The sequence below is a fragment of the Pipra filicauda genome, unplaced genomic scaffold (genome assembly GCF_003945595.2).
Source record: "Pipra filicauda isolate LSUMZ 115617 unplaced genomic scaffold, ASM394559v2 scaffold11_size5308982_pilon, whole genome shotgun sequence".
Taxonomy (NCBI): domain Eukaryota; kingdom Metazoa; phylum Chordata; class Aves; order Passeriformes; family Pipridae; genus Pipra; species Pipra filicauda.
Genome location: NW_024103652.1, coordinates 4077376 through 4103108, shown reverse-complemented (window position 1 = coordinate 4103108; position 25733 = coordinate 4077376). Strand labels below are relative to the sequence as shown.

General features: G+C 35.6%; 1 protein-coding gene across 19 annotated transcripts in view; it reads left to right on the top strand.

Moving 5' to 3' along the window:
• Positions 1-25733, top strand: part of RALGAPA1 (Ral GTPase activating protein catalytic subunit alpha 1) — a 142620-nt gene that overhangs the window by 19846 nt on the left and 97041 nt on the right. For 12 of the 19 annotated variants that reach the window (XM_027726887.2, XM_039386673.1, XM_027726880.2 and 9 more), the window contains exons 8-17: positions 56-194; positions 6191-6399; positions 6886-7125; positions 9262-9450; positions 9937-10074; positions 12821-12969; positions 14215-14344; positions 15040-15277; positions 17375-17536; positions 21507-21647. In XM_027726887.2, coding sequence (XP_027582688.1) covers positions 56-194; positions 6191-6399; positions 6886-7125; positions 9262-9450; positions 9937-10074; positions 12821-12969; positions 14215-14344; positions 15040-15277; positions 17375-17536; positions 21507-21647 — 1735 coding nt within the window. The remainder of the gene's footprint in view (positions 1-55; positions 195-6190; positions 6400-6885; positions 7126-9261; positions 9451-9936; positions 10075-12820; positions 12970-14214; positions 14345-15039; positions 15278-17374; positions 17537-21506; positions 21648-25733) is intronic. The other 7 variants (XM_039386686.1, XM_039386701.1, XM_027726894.2 and 4 more) reach the window with 1 other exon arrangement.

The following is a 25733-nucleotide window of genomic DNA, read 5'->3' as shown; positions in this document are numbered from 1 at the left end:
ATTATCTTTCTATTCCACTTATAGATGTTTACTTTGTCCAATTTCTTTTTTTAAGGTTAAGAGTTTAGAATGGAAGAACAAGGAAAACCAGGAAAAGGGATTTTCATTTTTATTCTCAAATTTTAAGAAATACTACTTACCTTCTATTTTCCCAAACATTTGTAAGGAGAGCAGCTTGTATAACCCTATACTTGGTAAGTGTTAACACAGCCGATGAAATCATTACGTTTTACTTAATACAGAAGTTATGATGCAATTAGTGAAGATGCCTCTGCCCAAGTTGAGTTGCAAACTAGACCAAATGCCAGTTGAACAACACCGACTTTATTTTGTAACATTAAGTGTATAGAGGAAAGAGAGAGAGAAGGAGAGAGATAATACCAGCAAAAGATAGTCACCACCTGTAGATCCGGCAGCATCCCAATGATCCTTCTTTACCTTGGGCTTGGTGGCATGGTGGGGGACCCAGTTCATTTTTCTGTTGGTAACTTCTGTGCAGAAAGGGGTGCTGAGTCCATAAGGTTTGCTGCTGACTACCAAATCTTTTCACATTTATACATTTTAGCAAACAAAGGAGTTAATGCTTATTGGCTACAAGTTACATAGTTCTCTTATTAATTAGTATTCTATCTTCTGTTGGTTAAATGATTCCCTTGCTTCTCATGCTAATTAGTGTGCATGCTCAGTCTTTCTCTTCTTTTGCATCATGGATTTCTTGAGTTGGTGGGCCATGAATCAGTGGTCATGATCTCCCCCTGCCAGAATTACCTTTTACCCAGTCGGAGCTGATTTCAGCGCAATTGCTGAGTTGGTTTTATTAGTTTCTTCCTTTTCTTGGGAGTTGTGACAATTGTCCTTGTGGCCCGTAAATTCTGCATTCTTTGTATCCACTATCAGTGATATATCCTTCTTCCCGGGCTTTGTTAACGTCCCGCTAGATCTTAACACCTGGACAACTGTGCTACCTTTATACAGTCCAAGTTCTGGGTATCCACAGAGGCATATTCCAGGGTGATTGGGTGGCTGTTGATGGTTGCAGATGCCATCTGTCCCATAACTTGGGATGATCTTTGTTTGACCGATGATACGCATATGAGCAGTTGCTTCTTTTCCACACAGTCTATCACCGTGGGGATGCATTAACCAGGATGTGCTAACCAGATCTTGCCTCTGCCAAGGCCTGGAATTAGCACCTTCCTGTCAGAAATTCGTCCCTTCTATGGCCTTAACAGTGTTTGAGGCAGGTAACTGTGCTCTCTAACAAGAGAGTATAGCAAAGTTTTTTGCTTGTCACGTTGCCCACGAAGAGCATTCTCCAAAAGTATTTCTCATGAAAGAACGTGTTATGGTTCCTGTTCATGATTTTCAATTCTTCGTTTGTGGAGGCCTCTGACTCTTTCATTAGAGTCAGTCTTGCTATATTAACCTGATTGAGGTAAATGAAATGTTCTTGTAAAACAGTTCTTTAATGTGATCTGTTGTTGATCTCAGTTTTGCTCTGAAGAGAAACTACTGCTGCTGAGATAAAAGGTGTTAGTGTGCTGTTCTTTGAGCACATTGGCTTTATCTGTACAGAATCATAGTGTTTGGAACATACAGTGCTTGCTCATAGTTCTCATAGGGCAAAGTTAATTAGGTTTTTGTGCCAACTGCATTTTGTTACGAGCTTGGAGTAGGAAGAGGAGGCTAGAGTTTAACACACTCTTTAAAGCTGATGGTGCTAGAATGTATCTTTCCACATAGAGGGTGAAATTTTAGGTTTAAGCAAACTTAAGTAGAGTTTTACTCAGAGGTTTTTAGTCCATTTTTAAACTAGAACATTGTTTGCAAATCTTGATTTTTGTTATATCAGGTTTGCATGCACCCATGCAGTGTTGGTTGTAAGCCAACAGAGTTCAAGACTCTTCTTTGCAAAGCGATACCAGGTACTCAGGCTTTAAACTACCATTTAATTACTTGAAACACTACTTACACAAACACCTCACCTCACTGTTCCTCTTATCTGTTGGTGCGCCATCTCAAAAGCATTAGTAGGGATGTCCAGCCACAATTCCGTATTATAAAATCAGGCTGTCAGGGAAGTTTTTTGAAAAGGTTGTAGTTTCTTCCAGTGTATATATATTTATTTGGATTTCAGAGATGGTTGTTTCAAAACCATGTTTTCTTGGGAAAGATAAACAGTGGAGCTTCTCATCTAGGGGAGAAGAGACAGTATAAATCTAGCCATAAGTAACAGTAGAACAAGAGTTATGTGAAGATGCTGAAGAGATTCAGTGATAAAATAACTACAAGAAGTATGGTAAGCAGTGCTAAGAAAGCAAACCTACTGTTGCTCGATGTCCTCGAACAAGAAATATGGAAATTATATTTTCTCTTTCTATGAAGATCTTGATTTAGTCTTCCATAGAAATGTTACTGTAGTCCTCTGTTTTTCTGTGAACTGCAAACAAGAAACTTCCAACACCTTAGTGAAGAAGAGGACAATAGGGAACAAGAAGAAATGGGCACAGATCTCCAAAATTACTGTGAGTGCCTTAAACTGTGCAAAGTCAGCAACAGTGATGAGGATTTTTGGAACAATACAGTGATGAAAACAGCAGAAGCACTGGTAAGTAGAATAATCTTTTCTCCTCTAAGAAGTTCGTCTCTGGCATGCATCTTCCCACCCTATTTGAAAATAATCCTGTGCCTGTTCTGAATTTACAGCATTTAGGCTGAAAGCAGGGCGAACTGGGGCACTGAGCCTGCTACTCAAAACAGTTCTTATGCTACTGGTGTAATGTTTAATCTAGGAGAAGTCATGAGGTACAAATCAAAACAGTAATTTTAATAAACATGCATTGATACAGGGCTTTACCGGATAGAGTATATTAGACTGAGGTTTCTTTTTTTCCTTCTTTCCTGCTTTCCTTCTTTCTTTTCAGATAAATATATTGGTTAGAGTAAGAAGCACTGAGCATTCCAGTTACAAGAAGGCTAGTGTTGTGCCTTGCATTAGAAAAGCCCATGAGATTGGTTTTTTGTGGGGATTTTATTTTTTTTGTTGGTTTGGTTTGGTTTGGGGGTTTTTGTTTCTTTGCTCATTTTTGTCTTACTGTAGTGTTAACAGATGTTTGTTAAACATCTGTTGAGATTGAGTTAGAAACTGTTTAGGAAGAACTAGAGATATGGCAGTAAGATTCTAGGGGCATTGCTTCTTCCATTATAGTAATGTGCCTTTCTATGCTGTTTCCAAGCTGTTTGAATGGGCTCCTTCATGTACAGGGAAACAACAGAGTGGCCTATCCTACAGTTTTCTTCAGCTTTTCATTCCTGATGAACCCTTTATTGTCTTAAAAATAAAGTGTGGTCAAAGCTTATGAGAGTCCACCACTATAACTGAGGTTTTGCTGGCCTTTTCATTTTCTACCCTGTGTATGTCTTCCACCACCTACAGCTTCCTGCCCTTTTTGGCATCAGCTCATGTCAGGTACCCAGAGGGGGAAGGGCAGCAGGTGTGGAAAGCCCAAAACATTACAGAAAGGAAAAATGGAAAGTTGGGGGAAGGGAATATTTCCTTTTGTGCTGTTTGAGTCAATCTAACAAGCTCTGTTTTGCTTTCGTTTTATGTCTGTGTCCTCATCTGAAGCCTTAATACCTACTTCCAAGATGGACAGAAATGTGAAAACAGAGGAAATGGCTGAAGGAGGATACATTTGAGAAGCAGCTTCAGCACATACTGCAGTTGAAACAAAATGTATAGAAAGGATGTTCCAAGAGGATATCACGAAGCTAAAAGGAGACAATATACTGCAAAGACATGTTTACTGCTTTTTAGTCCTTTTGAAAATACTGCAGCCTTTGTGCTCTGCTGAATGCAAATAGATACCAGAGAGAACCGATTTTTGCATCTTTAATGTGCTATCAGGCGTTTGCTTTCTTCTTTCACAGACTGTACTATTATATATGCATCTGTTTAAGATACTAGATTTCATTTTCTTACTAGCCTGCTGCTTTCCACAGAATGAAAACAATGTGCTGAGGTTTTTCATTTGCAGTAAATAAACCATTTGTAAACTTTTCAAAAAGTATTGTGTGCATTTGTTACTTACTTAGGTGGATGGTATGCAAGAATCGTGGTTTTTTCCTCTAAAAGTAATGCTTCCTCTAAAAGTAATAAGTGTGCATGTAACTTTGTAGTGTGTTCTGGGAACATTCCTCAGTTTAGCAGCATTGTGGTGAGTTTATCACTACTTAAGTATGTGGCTGTTGAAATGGCACCAAGATATACCATCTTGGATATCCTCAGTGCTGGTGCTGGATTTTGTGTATTTGTATGGATAACAAGGAAGTCTTTGCAGCAGTCTGGCAGATAGGCTGGCTTCACTTTAGATGCCTTAAAAAGGCTGTCGTAATTTAATTGCCTAGATAGTAGTAGTTTTTCTTTGCTACCATCCAGATAGCTTGTGTATTCTGATACCATAAACTGGCAAAGTTATGCAGGATCCTTAAAAGTAGCTCTTGACCTTGCATTAGGAAGATAGGGTCAGGAAACAACTTTATATTGTTCAGTGTGACTACTTTATATCTTCTTTGACTCTCACCGTTAGTATGTTTGAACTGCCCTCTGGTTTGTTAAACCATGGAACGTCTCTCTTGCTCATGTACTACAGGCTATAGAAGAGTTGAGGCAGTGCTGAAGTACTATTTCTGTCCAATCTATCACTGTCTCTGGATAGGACTAATTTTTTATGCTTCCTTCTTTTTGGTCTTGTTTGTTGTTGTTTTGGTTTGGATTTTTGTTTATGCTCTGTGTGTTTTGGTTTGGGGTTTTTGTGCTGTCACTAGATTAAAATTGGGATACTGAAACACCAGCAGCAGGGTGTTCTGACAGCACATATCATAATCTGTCCTCACACTAATATTCATCTTCTTTCTGTATTGTAGCATATCTCACACTTGCCCTTCTAGAGCTAGGATTAGAGTTGGTTGGCACACCACTCCCAGAGAAATGTCATTTGCCCATGAAAGTACTGCTGCTGCTTCAGGGTGATAATTAGTAATGCAGAACTATTCTGCACCCTGTCTTGGGTTATGAAACCCAGAAATTACATTTTGCAGTGTTGAGTCACAGAAAAATGCACAATTTTAAAACATTATCCCTGTGTTTCCCCATCTTTGTAGTGCTTTTATCACACATGTCCATTCTATCCACATTGAGTTATTAAGTACTGGCATATTTTTTTCTGAAGCATATTCAGGAATACTGATGACTCCAGCACAGTGGAGAACTAGAAGTGCTAAACAGTTCTGAACTATCATGTAGAACATGGGATAGCGAAAATGGAATTGTCAATTATAGGCTGCAAATAAGCCCAGTTCCTGCCAGTTCATGTGCTGCTGGACATCATTCATTACATTCCCTGCAGGCCAGTACAGGAGCTATTGCCACAGAATCATCTTTGAGCTAAATCATAGGAAGGTGTGCCTGTGGTCTGTCAGCAAAGTCCAGCAAAAGTAGCCAGTGCAGATGTGGCAAAAGCTCATATGGCTTTGGAGCAGGATTTCTCTGTTCTATTCATATTTCACCTATTGCAGGGCCAGAAGAGGCTGTGTTTATTGTAGCTGCTGTATACATTTGGGAATTATATATCTCCCATTGTAGTCGTGGTTAGATTTGACAATATCTTAATTTTGTATGAAAACAGTTTTCTTGTATAGGTCATAATCTAGTTAACAGTTATTTTGCTATTTAGAACTTCTTTGTAATTTTTAATGAAAATATGAAGTAGTGAATTTGATAAAGTTTATATTTAAATATTGGGTATAACATGTAGCTTAAAAAAACCTGAAAACAAGGAAAATAAATATATTTACTTGTTTAGGAAAAAAAAAAGCAAAGATGTAAGGCTATAGAAATCACTGTCAGATAAAAAAATTAAAGGTTTTGCATAGCAGATATAAGTTTCTGTCTTTTGGACCAAGCAGTGTTGTCTCCCTCTGGGAGAAAAGTAAAGTGTTTTGATGTCTTATAATAATTGAAATTTTCTCTATTGTGTTCATTTCAGCACATCTTGGAATGAGTTGTGCAACAGTGAATGCAACAAAACACCTCTGAAAGTTCACATGTATTGTTTATGGTTTTAGGATTTCTTTCTTACACAGAGCTTTCTCTCTGCACATATTTTTAAGATGTTGTATTTCTTCACAGATATACCACAAATGAGACCAAAGCCACACTATGTAATGGTTAAGAAAGATGCTGAAACCAATGAGGCAATATATTGCACAAAGGAACCTTTTATTAAGGCTCGTGTTATTGTCATTCGATGGTTGGTGTCTTTCTGGCTTGAGCCAAAACCTCATACAGGACCTCATATTCCTGGGATGGAAGGTGAAAATGTGCCAAAGAATATTCAGGTAAAATCAAATGCACCAAAATGTGTTTGTTTTCATGTTTTTGTCTTAATTGTTATGTCAGCAATATGCACTCCTATGATAATTACAACTAATGAAAAGTTAAAAAAGGAATTTCTGAACAAATGTTATACTTATTAATTCACTTCAGAATGATCTGCTATGCTGCTTTTTTTTGTTTCAAATTCTGCAATTTGTTTTTAATCAAATAGACATAAGAACTCTTGAAATGCAGTGAATCCTTTTTTTGTGTGTTTTTTTTCTTGAAATCACTGTACTGAATAATTCATTAAATTATACCTGTTTAAGTATAATGTTTATGTTATATAAACATTATCTATTGTATATATTATATATACATTATATATTATATATACACATTATATATTTTATATCTATATACTGTGTTTAAGTTGTATAACTTAAATTGTAGCATTCAATTGTTGTACTAAAAATGAGCTATGGAATATTCTTTAATTTTTATTTCAGAGAGCAGCTGCTAGCATGGCTTCAAGGGAGGACAGCAAAAATGACAGTACTGATAAGCAGGATAGAAATGCAGAGCCAGAACAATCTCATTCTAATACAAGTACTCTAACAGAGAGAGAACCAAGTTCTTCCAGCCTCTGCAGTATTGATGAAGAGCATTTAACTGATATTGAAATTGTCCGCAAAGTCTTTTCTTCTAAAAGAAGTAATGTTAATTTTCTAACTGAGATTTTTCGACAGGTAAAAAACCCTCTTTAAAATACATGAATCTTGATTATTATATTATAAATTATCATTACGTCCTGGTTTTCTTTCAAGAGCACTTGATCAGCAAACATTATATAAAGTTCTTCTATCATCTTGCCTTTAAGGATCTGCCATCTTACCTTTAAGAATCAAAAAGCTAAAATTCTGAAATATTTTCTGTGTAGAATATCCCCAGTTCCTGATTTTTCTAATTTTATATCTTTAATAACCAGTTTGACAGCATTTAACTTAGACTTCACAGTTCCCCATAAACGTGAATGTTTCATCTTTTCATGCATCAACACTGTAGCTGTTAGAACTCACAACCAACCATATTTACATAAACCTCCTGTGGGAGTCTCCAGCTGTTAAAGAACTGTTTTAGGAGCAACTGAATGTCCTTACCTTGATAGTGTTCATCAGAAGACTGGGACAGGTGGCTGTAGGAGGTAACAGCTTCTGCTTCTGATTTCACTGCAACCAGAAACGTTAGCTGAGCATACTCAAAATAGTGTTTCTCAACTGGAAACTACTAAACAAATTTAAACTGACAACATATGCCAGAAGAACAAGATAGACTTTCCTTATGCCCCATACTATAGATCAAAGACAAGAGAGTTTTCTAAATAATGGTAAAGAAAAATATACGAAGTTTCAAGTCCAGTGCACAACAGTAATTGCTTTAAACAGCAGAAAGCTTAACATTTTAAAACTCTGTTATATCTGGATGAAACGGATATTTTTGAATGAGGTAAATAAATGTCAGAAGCTTATCCATATCCCTTGTATTGAAGAACTTGGACACGTTACTGAAGGAGATACTTGAATTCAGCTGCCACTCAAGGGCTTACAGGGTCTAAGACATGAAATGTAGTCTAAAATTATCAATGGTCAATTTAAAAACTGTCCCCACAGTGAAAAATGGCAGCAAAGGCAATTTTCTTCACTCTTTTCACAAAGTACTCTCTGAGTTATGTAGATTATTTAGATTTTATGTGCAGTTATGAGATCTCATTTACATCATTATTTAGCCAGGAGTTTTCAGTGTAAATCCATTTCTAATATGTCAGATGTTGTCTAAAACATTAGGACTGAGTTATTCCAGTCAGGAAGAGGTTTCAGTTTTAATAAGTGGTAGAAAGATTGTTTGTAGGGAACAAGTTTTATGCATTTTAGACTTCAGGGTACAGAAAAATGTATATTGAGCTTGCCGAAGAGTGTTGGACTTGATGAGCAAGTGTGTGACTGACGAACTTGTTTAATTCTGTAATGCATAGCTCAATTCTTTTCAGTGTGATAGTGGTATTAAATGTCTATTTACAGAGAGAACATAAAACAGTGGGCCCTCCTTAAAGAAAAAGGCAATGAATCTTCAACATTCACAGCATAGACTCAGTAAAGCTGTGTGTTGGTGTAGTTTATCTGTTTTTTAAAAAATATAATTAGAATGTCATGGTCGTTGGTAAATGTATTTATAGTTAGTTAAAACCTGACTAGTGTTAAAGGTTTCTGCTCAGTTGTTGTTACCAGTACAGCAGATACAGAAAACCTACTGAAGAGGGCACTGATCAGCCATTACATCAACTCATATGCACAGTTTATAGGAACAACAATTCTAAAGTCTTTTCAGGGAGTCATTTGTTTTAAGGATACCATTTCGTAAAATCTCATTTAACTAAAAATAAGATAAATGGCTACCAGTATTGTGTGTCATTTGAATTTTTCTTAGTCATTTAAAACTGGATTAACTCCACTCTTCCAAATCTTCTGAATGGAAAATGTTGTAATAAAAACTTATGCTCATTCATTTTGCATATTTTTGAGGAGTGTGTGGGTCTGAATTTCAGCAGGCTAGGTGTTAAGTAGATATGCCCATGTGGATTCTCATCTCTCTCTTTGGCAATGAAGTTGTCCAAGTACTTTCTTGACAAGTTACTTTGTTTAAATCTCATGGTTTTTTCAGTTTATATATAAAGAAAGTGAGCAAACATTTAGATTTAGGAGTAAAATGTATGTTAAGATCCTACAGTGGCTGTATTTCCCCCCCCCTTATATCTTATAACTTGTACAAGAGCCCTACTTGATTTCAAGTATTGTGACTGGGTTTTGTTTCTTTCTTTTTCTACTCAGGCGTTTCTGTTACCAATATGTGAAGCAGCTGCCATGAGGAAGGTAGTAAAGGTGTATCAGGAATGGATTCAACAAGAAGACAAACCTTTATTTATGAAAGAACCTGAAGAAATAATGCAGTGCACAACTGTAGATTGTGATGAAAACATTGACCATAATTCATCAGAGAAAGGAAAAGAAAGAGAAGAGGTAAAATATTTTTGGTTACTATTTGTGCGGCTTTTTAATATGCCAGTAGACAGAGAAGTGGCTTCCTTGTTTGTTTATATGTAGTTTACTTTGATGTTAGAGCATCCGTTGGGGAAAATCAATTGTCAAACACTGCATGAGTGAGCTACCAATTTTATCCATTGTCTGAAGCCTTTTAATGTGGTTCATTCAATTTAAAACTTCATATCATTTTATGAACTGTTCTCAAGTGATGGATTATACGGTATGCCAACGTTCAGCTGTGTAAAAATTATATACAAATAAAAGAATGAGGAAAATAGTTGTTATTTTGTTCATATACTTCTAAGAGAATTGCTACAAACTTCATGAAATATTGTTGTATCTTTCAGTGCATTTGTCTGCCATTGTTTATTATTTAATATCTATTATATCCTTTTTCCTTTAATATAAAGCCAAATTACCTGTCTATAAATGTATGGGATTTTAAGAAAAAATATTTTTCAGGAAAAAGGGATGAACTCGAGTCATGTTAGAAATTCAAACTGGACAAGAAATGGCTGTTATGAAGACACTTTGCATAAAACATCTGAAATTGATATTGAAGAGCAAAATGTACGAGCTGGAGTGCAGTCAGTATTGCAGGTATGAAATAGACGTGATATCTAATTTTATCTAAATTACCTATCTAAAATTATCTAAAACTCTTGCTATCAGCACATAAAGAGTGGAATGTAATGCAATACTTCTGCCAGGGAATCCCATGCATCTCTGAAGCATCTCTAAATTTTAAAAATTATTTTATATGTAACAAGTATGATGATAAATCCCTTCATGGCTGGGCTTTGCGAACGAAGATATGGGAAGGGCTCTACGCACATTTGCTACAAGCGCGCTGGTGGCTAAAAAGGCCAATATGAGATAGACATGTCCGGCAAAAGACACAGCAGACAGATTCCTTCGGTGGTATTGGCAAGACACGATTCTTTCTGCATTGTCTTTTCTCCTCAAGAGCGATCCTGTGTGCGTTCTCAGAGGAAGCAGCAGCGTTATAGATGGCCTGTCTCCAGACCTCCTGATTGGAGGCCAGAGTAGACCAGTTATGGTGATCAATATGGCCAAGGCTGAGATGTTCTTTCGGGGAGTCCTTGTATCTTCTCTTTGGGGCTCCTCTCATGCAGCAGCCAGTGGCAAGTTCACCATAAAGCAAGATCTTAGGGAGGCGGTGGTCCTTCATCCTTGAGACGTGCCCTGCCCAACACAGCTGTGTTCTCAGCAACATGGCCTCAATACTTGAAACTGCTGCTTGTTCTAGAACAGACATATACAGTTAGAATCATGACAGTGGTTCACTATACCTTTATTGACCTTAAGCAGGACAACGTGTATACCAGTGTTGGGTACCACAATAAAAAAAATCTTATGCGTCAGAACATGCATTCAGCTCTGCATCATATCACAGAAAAAACAATCCTCATTTGAGTGTGACATCTTCAAATACCAGGCTTGCCAGGGCTAAGCAATGGGTTGGTGTGCCAAAACATGAGAAAAACAATCACTGATGGGACACCTCAATCTGCCTCATGAGGTGTTGCCTACCATGTACCACACCTGAAATGTTTTTACACCCGTGCACTCAGCACGAGGGAAAAACAAGAGGAGCTGAAAGCTTTTGCCCATCCCTGAGATTTGACATCATTGGCATAAGTGAAAGCTAGTCAGATAAGACGTGACTGGAGTGCCCTGTTGGACGGTTACAGGCTCTTCAGGAGAGATAGACAGGGCAGAAGAGGCAGAGGGGTAGTACTGTATGTAGCATTAAACATTTGAAATGTTTAATGAATTGCTTCACTGAAGTTGAGGCTATAAAAAATCGAAGAGTGTATAATTTGGGGATCTTTTAAGGTCGTATAAAGTGTGTGCATTTTATGTATAATATGCATATGCACATACATACGCAGAGGTGGGTATATGACTCCAGACTCCATAATATTCTTTTATCCAGCAGAAAATTTATTCTGAGCAAAATAGTCCTGTGTGTTTGCCAGCTTACTGTGTGCACTTTTGCTGTGGGTGATCATGCTAATTAAAACTCATTTTTACCACAACCTGAATGATTTTCTGAATATGATTATCTTTTGTGCTGCACACTGTTATATATAAAAATAAACTTTCTAACTGAAATCACTTTTGAATTCATATATTTTACAATAATTTAAGCTTCATAATCTTTGTTTACAATGACTTTTTAAAATATGAAGTGTTTCTGAGAAAAGAAATAATGAAGTATCTGTTTGCAGTATATCACAAAGGTTTACACATCTGAGAATGTCTCAAAGATTATTGATGTTGAAGTTTTTTAGGCAGAGGTTCATTTGATTACCAAATATAAGTTGTTTTGTTTTTTTTTTTAGCCTGAGTCAAGACATCATTCTAACCCAGTACTATGTCTCAGTTTGAGGGATTTCCTGGCCTGGAACCACATTTGACTTTCTCTGTGAATCAATAATCCAAGACTTCTTTCTTGAGTTTTCTTTAAATTTAATGCTTGCATAGGCTTATTTCTAGGCCCGTAGAGTAGGTTAGGTACATTAATTGGGACTAGTGAATATAAAAGCTGCATACTAATAGTTTTTAATAATTAAAAATCCAAAACTCTCAGTAGAGGGAAATTATGACTGTAGGACCAATGATGTCATGTACGTGTGGATTAAGAAAGATAAAAAAATAATTGAAAATCTAGATCTGTGATTCAAGTGCTTCCTAAACTTACACTAAAGTATAATAACACTTCAGTAGTGGCTCCTTTAAGTCCTACAGTGTTCTTGCTTCCCTTTATTTCATAATTTTCATTCTGAAAGTCCTAATTCACTGTCCACTGAAGTCAGCCACTGTGGGGAAGGTATCCTGTTTCCTACTTTTGGTAAGCCTTTCTGATCCCAGTGGGATAAATGCTTTTAATTTCCCAGAACATAATACAGTCCATGTTATGCTGAAGCACACACTGTGTACCAAAACTGTTTCAGGTAGTTTAGCATGTATTGTACTAGTCAGTTGCTGGCTTACAGGTGGAACTTTTGTGCCGTGGACTTCTTTACTTTTGTCTGTCATATTAAAATAATCGTACTGAGTAGTTTGTTGTACCATCCGTTGATGAGAACAAAAATATTTAAATACGTTTTGTAGAAAAAAATGGGGAAAAGATCAGTCTTATTGTTGCTTAGTCATTACTTCAAACTAACATATTTAAATGTATACTTCTGTGTGCATATGCAGCCTTTTCTGATAAAGATTTTCTCTTATAGATTTTTTCTTCCTGGTTCTATCAACTGAATTGCTGGAAACATGAAAGTGCTTCAGGCTCATAACACCCACTCTTTTCTACTTACAGGTTTTTATAATAAATTCTTCAAATATATTCTTTCTTGAACCTGCAAATGAAATCAAAGCTCTGCTGGATGAACACACTGATATGTGTAAACGTATTCTTAATATCTACCGCCACATGGTAGTCCAAGTGACTATGGACAAGAAGACATGGTAAAATGCTAATGCTTTTATCTTAGATTATTAGTTCACAAGATAAATGTGAAAATTTACTTGGTAGTAAACACAATAGAGTGGTATTTGCAATATGAACCAGTTTTTCTAAATCAGTAAATACATGAACATTACAGACAACTTAGAAAGGGGGAGGAGGATGTTAGCTATTTTGTTAAAGCCTGTAGTGAGCTCCTAGTTAATTTGAGGTAGCTTAGCCTCAGTGAAAAAAGGAGTAAGTGGGGATATATAGACTGCTATTAAGGAGCTACTGATGATTTTTTCCAGGGCATTTTGCTCATGGATCGAAGTGTTAAAATATGGAAACATATATGAAGCTTCACAGCCTTATTTAAAAATAAAGAAAAAATCCTCAGATAAGCTTGGATAACTGTTATAATCAGATGTATGTTGTTCTTGACCTGTAATTGTGTACAGGGGTCTGTGTGCTGCGTAACTGTTTTATTCCTTTCCAGTGCTTAAGATGCCTAGCAGGTACAAAGGACCCTGCTTTCAGAGCAATTTCTATTATTTCCCACTCGTTTAAATAGTTGCCTGTAATGAGGTAGGACACTGACACCATTCTCCATTGCAAGGAAACCACTAGCAAGGGGATTTCAAATGTCTGATTTACTCCATTTTCACTTGACTTGGCATTTAATCTGTCAGTAGTATTTCCTGAACTCTGGGTGAGTAGAGTTGGCACTACATGTCATATGAAGCTTGTCTCCTCTTCTGAGGAGTCAGTTCAAGGAAATTTAGGAGTGATAATAGAAAACATATTCTACTAGATTGTTATTTTGTTTCTCAGTTTTGCATCAATGTAGAGAAGTGACTCTAGACCGTGATGGCAAAGATTGTGCCGCACAAAATAATTGATGAAGTATGGTAATGATAATTTAAGATAGCTAAAACCTGTAATTCACAGGGAAAAAAAAAGTAAAAGCTCAGATTGAAAATGTAATTAAAACTTTGCTGGTAATTTCAGACTTTTCAAGGTGATGGCAATTGAATGACTTGACAGCAGATGTTAGAGTGCAACAGGAATTCCTCACTCTTAAGTGTGAAGAGAAGATTGGAGTAATTTCTTTTGCGAGAACCGAGTTAGACTGTTTGTCATCATTATATATATTCCTGCTTGGAGTGTGTTTGAGCAAATCAAACTTGGTTATTACCTTTAAAAATATCTTGCTATATACAGAAGTATAACAAAATGGTAACTCCAAGTTAAATGCTGTTTTGCAGGGAGCAGATGCTACTTGTGCTGCTTAGGGTTACTGAATCTGTGCTGAAAATACCACCCCAAACTTTCTTGCAGTATCAAGGAAGAAAAAATTCCACTTTAGCTGGAAGACTTGCAGGACCTCTTTTCCAGGCAAGTAAACGTAAATTCACTTTAATTAATTCAGCCTTAATTTTAATTAAGAGATTAGATACAACAACCACTGTTGACTAGTTTGTCATCTTAAATCACTGATATGTTACCCAGATAATGTGAATGGCTTGGGTTAAAGATGTAGTTACATTTCTTACTCTCTGTCTTACATTTTAATGACACTATGACAACAGTTTCTGAGGTACTGTGAAATTAAAAAGTTGCTGTCATTTAGTTGAGTTGGAATAACTGATAAGGATGACTGGCAATATGTGCAGTTTTAGCCTGCTTCCATTGCAAAATTGGCTCAAGTTAGCACAAAATCTGTGCCATCCATGCCGAACCAATGGCTTTTTTTATTTCTTAGAGAATTCTGTAGTTCCTTACAGAAAGCTGTAGCAAATCCTTTCAACACTTGCACAGTGCTGTTGTGGTGGGTCCTCTGTAAAAGGTTCTTTAATAGAAAAAGGAAGAATACACAAGATAATGAGTCAAACCATTTGTTCCTGTATCTTAAGTTAGAGCCCTGTGTTCACATTACACTTGATAATTCATGAAAGTCTGTGTGTACTGAGGAAGCAAAGAATTTCAGGACTACACAGAAATTTCTGTGGCAGTTAGAAGTTTCTTTAAAGTAGTAACAATTGAATGTTGTCATGTTATGTTCACAACCCAACTTTTCTCTATTCTTTTAGACTCTTATAGTGGCTTGGATCAAAGCAAATCTAAATGTGTACATTTCTCGAGAACTTTGGGATGACTTGCTGTCTGTAATGTCATCACTGACATATTGGGAAGAGCTGGCCACTGAGTGGTCACTGACGATGGAGACACTAACTAAAGTATTAGCTAGAAACTTGTATAGCTTGGACCTCAGTGACCTGCCGTTGGATAAATTAAGTGAGCAGAAGCAGAAAAAACACAAAGGCAAAGGTAAGACAACACTCTATAGACATCATTTGAATTTGAGCTGGGGTAATGAGATGTTGGGCACAGGATAATTTTGGTTTCACTGTTATTGGTATACCTAATTAGACCTCTCTATCACCTGAAATAACCCTGTTTCTTTGAGGTAAAGCTGCTTTTTAGAACTACCACAGAATCCTCACATTAAGATTAATTTCTGCAGATAGGAACATATGGAATGTAATTCTTAAAGGTGTGTTGAATTTAAACTAAAATGTTAAAGCAGCTGAATAGTTGAGTCCTGATCATAACTTCTTGAAAATAACAATACTACTCATCTGGTGAAAATTAAGCCATTGCAAGCACAATTGGAATATTGATCCTGAAATGTTGTTACAAGGGGAAATGTAAGGTGAACATACTTTGGTACTAATTGATTACTAGTCCATGGTGAAGACAGGTTTTATTAAGATGACCTTGTGGATTATTTAAGAGATAGTATACTTTTAATAATAGTATGAGCAGTACCTGTTTTCAAACTGATTCCTAAACATTGCAGAAAATACTCTGTAAGACATAATATGGGGAGAGGAGGTGACTATTTGCTTATTATGGTACAGTTCTGGAATTGGTAAGGAACAGGAAGTCTGTCCTCCTCAATAGGGGGCTGGATTGAAAGTTGAAAAACCTGGATTCTTTTCTTAGTTCAGAGACTGACTTTCTACATGGGACCATTAGAAATCACTTCTTTGTTTCCACTTTTGTAAAACTTTTGTAAGGATAATATTCTCCTTTGAAAAGTTCATTGTGATCTAATAGTGAGAGGCAGGATTATATTTAGGGTGAGTAAAAAAGATGGGAAAACATGTCATTTTTAGTCTGCTTTTTATTTCTCTGTGTTCTCATTGATTTGGTTCTCCAGTCAAACCTGAGGGAAGGTACAATATTTTAGAATTTGTCAGTGAGAAGTAATCTGTGTGGATTCCCTCTCTTAAAGAGGTTGTTCCTGTAGGCTGTTTCTGCTAAAAACATTTCACATGCCTCTATGCTTCTCATCTTGAGCAGTCATTATTCACACTTCTGTTTTTCTAGTGTGTGGCAAGTGGATGAAAACACATTTCTCTGTAGTTGACCTTGAGAGACTGTTTCAGACCATGCATTTTTTGTTTTCCTATACCATACAGCTTTCTTCTTTTACTTGCTAAAGACACAGTTAAAAAAAAAGTCTGATGTGGGATAAGAATATTTATAGTTATTTTAATATATACTTTAAAAAGTATTTTGAATAATCTGTATCACCCATACCGAGCTACAAGAGAAAAGTTTCTTAGCCTTTGGTAATAGAGTTCCAGAGAAAGCCTCCATTGCTAAATGTGAGTCGCAGAGCTAAGTGCAGCTTTGGAAGGAATAGATATCATACAAATTATGCTAAATTTCTTTGGCCCTGTTTGTTTGCTCATAATAATGAACATGTTGGACTAGGGCTTACTGTCCAAGAAGTTGTCCTTTTAATGATTGTAATTGTGTCATTTTGGATGGATAAGGACATACGTTGCAAATGCTTTTCACTTTTGTTTTTTACATAGTATTGTTTTTGTTACATCCTCATATGAACTTTATTAATATAAATTTCAAATCTGAATTTTTTCCATCTTACTACAGTATTTTTTGTCAATTTCCAAAGAGTGTTGTTCTCTGAGCCCATCATCCCATTTTTTTTGCTTTTGCATTTTGTGTAAAAATATTCTATCATAATTATTTCGTGTTCCTCAATGTCACAAAATTATTTGGAAAAACCCCCACAATATTAATGCTTTGAAATGTATGATTTTGTGTGTATTGTCTAGTAGGAATAGCAAAGGAAATGTTATATATTTTATCAGACTGCAGCTTTTGTAAACTCATTTTTTTGGAAAATAAAATTACAATAGTTTAATAGAACCAACACTTCTGAAGAAGTTTGAGTATCGCCCAGTGTTAGTGCTGGCTGAGCTTTTGAAATAATGCTTGCTTTGGTAACATAATTTATTCCATCCAGCTTTAAAACTCTTTGAAAGAACACAACTGCAATTATCTGGTGATACCAGAGTAGAAGTGAATAGATTTGCAATTCTGTTTTTGCAGGAGTTGGGCACGAATTCCCGAAGTCTTCTGTCGATAAGTCCTTTTCTAGAGGCTGGAGCCGTGATCAGCCTGGACAAGCACCAATGAGACAACGCAGTGCTACAACCACTGGCTCTCCGGGAACAGAAAAGGCAAGAAGCATAGTACGGCAGAAAACAGTTGGTAAGTATCTGTAAAAGCTGATAGAAGTGACATTTGAGAAAGGGTAAGGAATTAATAACTGACTTCTGTAGCAGTGTGGATAGCTTCTCTCCACAAAGGTATACTATCTATAATAATTTACACATTAGTTAAATGTGTAAATTATGCACCTTTATGTGCTTTGAGGGTGACTGAATAACTTGTGTTTATTAGAATTACAGTTACTGCAAATGCAAATAATACATTTGATACATTAATTCTTAGTGAGTTTGATCACATGCCTAAGCTGGCCTGGAAAATAATACCATTGTGTGTGTATGAAGGAGAAATGGTTTGAGCAATGCTGCAGATAGGTGGGTCAGAGAAGGTTTCTAAAGTGTGTGTTTTCATAAACTACACAAGATGGGTTGAGTTTTTTCAAACTGTTCAAAGGAAAGCATGAAAAATATGTGTATGTCTGCATAGTTTATAAGATATGCTGTCTTTTACTATACTCTGAATATTGCAATAATGAAAGATTGACACGGATGTGTGCAATTCTCCATTTCTGAAATCATCTATTTCTCAATTTTATTACTTGCAGATACTCTTTACTGTGTTAGAAATGAGTGATGCTGAGCAATGCTTTAGGTGAACTCCTCAAAAGAAGACTCATTTATGTTCATATGATTTGCTTAGACTATGTTAACATGAACTGGACTATGAATTTCTTTACGCTGTTGCCTCATCTTGATGATCTTAGTGCTATTCCTTATGTGAAGGAAAATTAAGCTGATTTTAATTTTTTATTTAGAATAAGAACCTTTAAGGAATATCTCTTTTTTTACTATCTCTGTAGTAGTAGTGGCTTTGGTCATTGTGTGTTGTTACTTCAATGATACTTCTTGGAAGTAGGTACATTCTGACACAGTTTTAGAATCTTGGGATGCATGTTGGCCATTGAATATATAATTGTGCTACCTTTTCAGAAAAGAACATTTTCTTTCTTTTTCCAAAAATATTTGCAATTAATTTTTTTAAGTCACAAAGGTTATTTAGGCAAAGGTTTTATTTGAATATTCTTCAAAATTCTTCATTTTAAAAATTTGTTCTCTCCTAAGGCTCTTGTTGATTTGGGAGAATTAATTGTCCTGTAAGCCATACAGAAATGAGAGAAAATGAAATCATTACTCCAAAATTTCCTGTCGTTTTTGCACATTCAGATGCTATACAGCTTTTCCTGTATCTCATGCTGACAGCACCTAGCTTTCCTCATGGATCGCAGATACTTTAAATGCAATTTCTGTTTCTATGTAGATTGTCTGTGATTAACAGTTGTGGTGGTTTTAAGTCTTAATTTCTTAACAAGGTAAAGATCATGTTAAAATTTCTCTTTCGCAAATAGTTAATATTTCAGATATTCTGTCAGATGGTTATGTTGTTTGGTCAATTTATTAATGATTTTGTTTTTCTGCTATTTGAAGTATGGCTAGTTATATGATGTTAGCCTTAAAATGACTGGAACTTATCCTCAATAAGCTATATATTGACCTGCTTAGCAGCAAACTAATCTGATTTTAGTTTCACTGGACATTAGCTTCCATGGTTTTGTTCCTTTCCTCCAATTGTCTTATATATCTGATATTCATCAACCAAGTTTGTATTACTGCAACCAGTTAAAATTTCAGCTCTATTCATGTTGTAGAATACCATCTGTGGACAAGCATCCCAGAATTGCTAGGATGATTTTAAAAGATGTAAAGCCTACAAAGAATTTCCAGAACCAGAATCCCAGCTCTTCTGGTTTTTAAATGTTAATGAGGAAAATGTTGCAAAACGTTACATCTGTCTTAAATGCCTGCAAACTGTTGTTTGTTATTGCCTCTCAGATCTGCAAAGAGAGCTGTTCACATGCTTCTTAATCTGTGCCAGTTAATACAGGGTCACATAATAAAAAGTAGTCACAAAAAGTAAAATCTTCTACAGAGCATTTTGCTGGTCAGATCTTCTTCAGTTTAGCACTAGCTCCACAAACTAAGACTGTAATTGAGTCAGACCTTAAATATGTTGCATGATATCTGATATGTATTACATTCCCTTTGATTATGAATAATGTATATACTCTTTATATCTGAGTAGGGGGGATGTGCATGTTGAATATTTTATGGTAAGAAAAAGCTGGGATTTCTTTTTCATCTGTTTTATGTTGTACACATTTCTGTGTACATCTGTGCACCTCTATTTTTTGAGCCATCATCATGCCGGCGCACATTTATTGCTGCACCAAATATGTGTGTGTGCGTGTTACTCAAATAAAAATCACAGCTTTTCTGATATGCAGTGTGTGCATTTTTAGCCTGAACTTATGTAAAGTAATTTTTGGAAAAGGGCCTTTAAACATAGTATGCATATGGGTTGAAAAATCTTCTGTAAGGCTAGATTTTTCACTTAGGCAGCAGGCTCTAATTGTATAAAATATTGTATCAGAAAGAATTTACTATCTTATTGTTCTGCTTTTGTTTATAGGCAACAGTGGAAGGTTATAAATTGTCAAATATATAGTCCACATTCTGATATTAAGTCTGCCTCTGCTTAACTACTTATTTGGATGTAATATGGTGGAAAACATCCAGTCAAATTAAGAGGAACACTTTATGTTAAGATTTATAATCAACACAGTATCCAATATCCAATAGCTTGATTTATTTAGAATCGTTTAGGTTGGAAAAGACCCTTAATATTTACTATGTAGCTTATTATTTTTTCTCTTCTGTACATTCATTTTAAGATTCACAGAGATGAATGTAATGCATCTATCACTGTATCCTGAATTTTATTACTGTATCTCTTAAACAAAGAGATACTTAAACTTTACACATAATTGCCTTCTAAAAAAATGATTTCTGTCTTACAAACTAAGTTAAATAGTATGGCTTCAGTTTTAAAAAGTCTTATCTTTCTGAATTGTTTTTTCAAACTGATGTTAAGACACCACTTAAATTGTGCTGCACTTGTCAAATGTATTTTCTACTCTCTGTGACCTACCCAGGTTATCTACGTTAATGTTAGTAGCAATTCTTTAACCTGGTTTGGAAGTGTGATGTGCTCAACTGTCACTACACTCCATTCATGTACTTTTGATTTCCATGCAGATTAGGTGCACTAAGATTCTAAGTCTTTATTCCATGTTGTTTTGAATATATATATAGAGAGAGAGAGAGAAAAGTTCAAATATTGCACTGACAATATTTATATAAGATGCACTGAAGTTTATCAGCAATAATTTTAACAGAAGCTAGCCGATTTGCAACAGTTTGAAAAGTAAGCTGCTTGAAACAATAAATGTTGCTTTCTGAAGAACTTACGGTGTACTTCGAGGTTGAATGCAGTATCAGTTCTTGCTCTGACAGAGGAAAACAAATGTCATGAAAATTTATTTTAAATCTATTAGAAAAGCTACAGATATAACATTGATTGTGATACCATAATTCTTATGTAAGTTTTCTATTCTGTAGAAATGGTGGCAGGATGTGAGATGTGAGAAGGTGATTTAACATCAGTTTAGCAAGATTTATCCCGTATCAATTAAAAACCAGGCCCTATGGATAAGAACCAACTTAATGCTTTTTGTTGTCAAACCATTTCACTTCAGTCATTTCACTTTTACTGTGGAACTATAACACTACACTATAACTTTGATTTTTCAACCCCTGATGCAGTGGGAAAAAGTGTTAATTAGTTTCTTGATTTGGAATGCAAAATCTCTGTGATTGTCATAATAAAGGCATTGTTGCTGCTTTACATAAAAGTTGAAAACTCAGAATGTCTTATGTGTCCACTGATTTTTTTCTTACAGCTCTGCCAATATCTGCCGTGCTGAAATGTTTTAATTTTTGAATTTTCTTCCTTTTTATCTTTGTTTTCTCTGTTGCTGCTTTTTCTGTGACACAAGCCTTTCATTATAGTCACTCTTCTTTTTTCCTTCCCCACTTCTTTCTTTTCCTTTTTAAAGCCATGAGAAGCCGATCCATTGGTGAATGTGCTCTGCCATCGGCCTATATACGCAGTGCTAAAAGTGCTCCTGTTCTGATCCATACTTCCAAACCCTTCTTGCCTGATATTGTTCTCACTCCCCTTTCTGATGAGCTTTCAGGTAGTGCCACCTCTGCTAATTTCTGCACCCCCTTTATCACTTTTTTAAACCTTCTGCTTTCAAATTCTGCTAAATCATTAATTTTTTTCAAAGTAAAAATACTCTGGGGATGGTGGGAGAGGGGAAGAGATTAAGAATTAATATTTTGAGTTACGTAAGATACCATGCTATTTTACAATTCATTCTGGAACTGTTAGAAGTTAGTGCTGTGCCAATGTTTACTGTCATAATAGTGAAAATTAGAGAAATATCTTCGCTTTTTCAATTTATTGTTAAGCAGCAATATAACATCTGTCTACTAGAGAGTACAACTAATCTAAAATTTTTATTTGTGACAAGTGAGGGAGGGAAAGGAAGAACTTAATTTTACTTTGTTTTCCATTTACCTCTTTCTATGTAAATTTTTGAATTCAGTGTCATAGATGTTGTGTGAACAACCATGATGATACGCTTTAGCTCCCATGAAAAAAGAATGAAGTATATGGTATCATATAATATGCTTTAGAGTATGACTTTTTCGTTAACATATAAAAACATAAAAAGTCTGTGGTTTGGAATTCTAAAGTGCTGTGTTTTGATGTTATTTTCCAAATGATCCATTTTTTAGAATTGTGGTTTTCCTCAACATTCTGTTTGGTCCAGCAAGGTAGTTGACTGCAAGTCTCACAGTAGCTTATCTTGGACAATTTTCTCTGAACAAATAGGTTCAGGAATTAGAATTAGCACAGATTTTAAAAAATGCATGTTTAGCGATAATGTTATCTTTTCATCTATTGTGTAGATATAAATTAGATAGTGTGTTAAGGCTGGCACTCGTGTTATGCCTTTGTCCCAATGCATGAAAAAAAAAATCAAACCACCAAGCCGAAAGCATAGTGTGAGGACTCTATATATATATGTCCAAAACTGTGTACAAATATAAGGACTTAATGGCAGTAATGGTTTTATGGACATTTTTTTTCTTTTCTGTCTCTCCTATCTGCCTTTGTTACTCAAGAACTTCCAAGAACTGAATCTTCATAGTTGTATTTTGTCTTGTGTCACAAAATTCTTGTAGTGAAACAGAAATTTGGTGCCTTAGTGTTCAGTCTGAAAATATAAATGGAGAATCAGGAAAGTTCAAGGTACCCACTCTAAAGAGACCAGACTTTCACAACGAACAATTACAAAGTAAGTTTAATAAAATGCAAATTATATGTAATAAATTAATAAATGTATGAGTGGAAAGGGTATCTTTCTGAGATATAAATTATTAGAACTTAGAAGATAGGGATTTTTATAGGAATGATACATGAACAACCTGTTAGGAAATACATCTTACCTGACCATGGCATTGTTGGAAATAGTCAATTCTTAATGAAGATCTTAAGAGCACCTGCAGAAGGGAGTGACCTATTATTTTGTCACATAATCAGATACTTAAATTATCCTGTCCTAAAGAAGGCAAAAGTGCTGTTGTAGACAATTTCATCATCTATGTTTCTGAAAAGTCCTGGCTTGCATCTTACTTCTAATGTGTCCCAAACCTTATGGCTCTCTTGCTATTATCCTTTCTGTTGATACTCATGCAATACAAAAACTGCATGACCAATGTAATTCTTAAAAGTAAAGCGATGTTACAGACCTTTGCACTTTGAACGTAGGAAAGGTCTTATGCCCTTCCTGGTTTTTGTGGCTTCTCAAAAGCAGCCTGGGTGTTGCTGCAGCTTCGTGATGTGCTCAAGAATCTTGAACACTGCCAGAAAACTAAAAAGCTCTAGTGAAGAAAAGCAAGCCATTAGAGTGTTGATGGGGAAGTAGCAGAGTAAAGGATACACTGTCCACTGGATCAGAGTGCACTTTGCTCTTTTAATTTTCTGCATTTTTAATTGCGCTCTCTGTCTTTTCTTTTTTTTTTTTCACATGAAGCTTTATCATTTTCCTTGCCTTTTCTTACAGTAAATGTTATTTTCTGAGAGCTTTCTGTTTCCAGAGGTACAGTATGTAATTTGGGAAGTAATCAAATTGTTCATTATCTAGAACACACTTATGGTAGAAGCAATATGTAGCTAGCTCTGACAACCCTTCATCTTATTTCATAATTGTATAAATATCCCTGTTATCCAACATGACTTTATGATCCAACACAGCTTGAAGGAGAGAAGGTTTCAACTATTCCAAAATAATAGAATGCCTAATATTAAGTTTCTGAAAGTAGTATTCAGCTAGTTTTTAGCTGTGAAACTCCCCATTGAAAGGTAGACTCACTGAACACTGGTAAATCTGGACAGGTAGTCCAACAAAAAGCATTTATACCCAAACCTTTACTTTTTGTACAGTATATTAATTTTCAAGAGTATGGCAGAACATCCCACTTGACTATAATTTGTTATTTATTGATACATAGTATTTCTCTTGAAGATCAGTCAGTAGATTGACAAAATATTTTGCAAAAGCTCAGTATTGACATTCAGTCATCTAGCATCATAGAGAATGCTTCTCCTAAGATTGTATTTCCTTTGTGTAGTTTCTAAGTTATGCTGTATTTCCATATGCAGAATATTTGCAACTTTTCAAATAATATCCAGAAAGTGGAAGTGATTTATGCTTTAAGGTGTTTAGTTATTAAAGTGATTTTAGTATAGTGTATTTGTTGCAAATATTTCTGAAAAGAACTTTTCCTTTAGCCTGTTAGAATCATAACAAATCCAGTCTTACACTTTGACAAGATAACTATTAAAATAACTATTCATTCTGGAACTGTTGAGGATTTTCATGTAGAAGACCACTCATGAAGCAAAGTATTAATGAGGTGTAGGCAAGATTCCTAAAAGCAATGGACAAACTAATGAATTGCAGATGGTAGATTTTTCCTTATCTACCAGGACTAAAAGAGTCAAATGTAGTATTAACATGAAAGGGAGATGCATATTGGACCTTTACAACCTTGCTCTCAAAGCAGTAAGTAATCATTAAGCTGAAATATAAAGAAATCATAACTGTAATGTCAGTATGGCTGTAATTATTCTTTAATCCCAGAAAATCACAGACTGTGTTCTTATTAAAAAAAAAAAATCAAAATGAAAGCTGAGAAGCAAAACGTTATTTTTTCTCTACTTCCTGAACTAACTTTCCATGATGAGATATAAACCTCTCCCAGCCTTATAGGGGAATCTTCTATTATTACTCACGCTGTCTTGTCAGAATGTGTCTCTCCATGAGTTTGTATTTTAGCTTATCCATCTCCCACTTGATGCTGAAAAGCTACGTTCTCTTTCTGCCTTCTAGCAGAAAAGGAGAGGTAAGGTTGATTTAAGCAAAGTTATGATTGGTGAGATTGGCCAGGTCTACCAATTTCAGTCTCTTCCTTATTGTAACATATAAGGACCCAGAGCAGCATTTCTCCTAAGTGCACACAGGGTGTCAGGTACACAGCCTTCTGGCACACAATTGCAATGTACAAACTCCTTGGGAGTTCATGGTGTCCCAATTTGACTGCATAGTTGCAATAGTGAGTCCTGGTTTGTTTGGATTTTTAAATATTGTCTGTGTTTTCAGTGCTGGTCTTGCAATAGCAGTACATGTTTCATTTCCTTTGTTTCTTCCTCAGTTCTACAAAAAAGAAATCTCTATTGGCACAACCATATGTTTATTTGAAAACGTGTACTTGTACGTGCTAGTCATGCATATGTGAGCACCTAAGATTAATTCTGGATCAACACTGAAATAATCTAGCTGAATTTATTTCAGTGTGTGGAGTTGCTTTGTGTGCATTGTGACTTCTCTGTCCAGTTATTTCTAACATCTTAGAAAGTCAGGATCACTCCATGCAAGCAAGCATGTGATTCCTAGACTGCTGCTTTAGATAAGATTGAGTTTATAATAGATAAGAAGTATGCATACTGAGGGCTCAAGATGAGATTGGTGTATCATAGTTGCGTATATTAATCCCATATATATAATATCATACGTATTTTTGACTGAAGCCTATAATCCTTTCTTTGCAGCTGTAAGAAATAGCTTGAGACTATGGGAGCATAACCTGTGTTAATCTCTGCCTAAGTCAAGAGAGAGTTTGAAATAACAGTTCCAACTAGAGAGAGACAC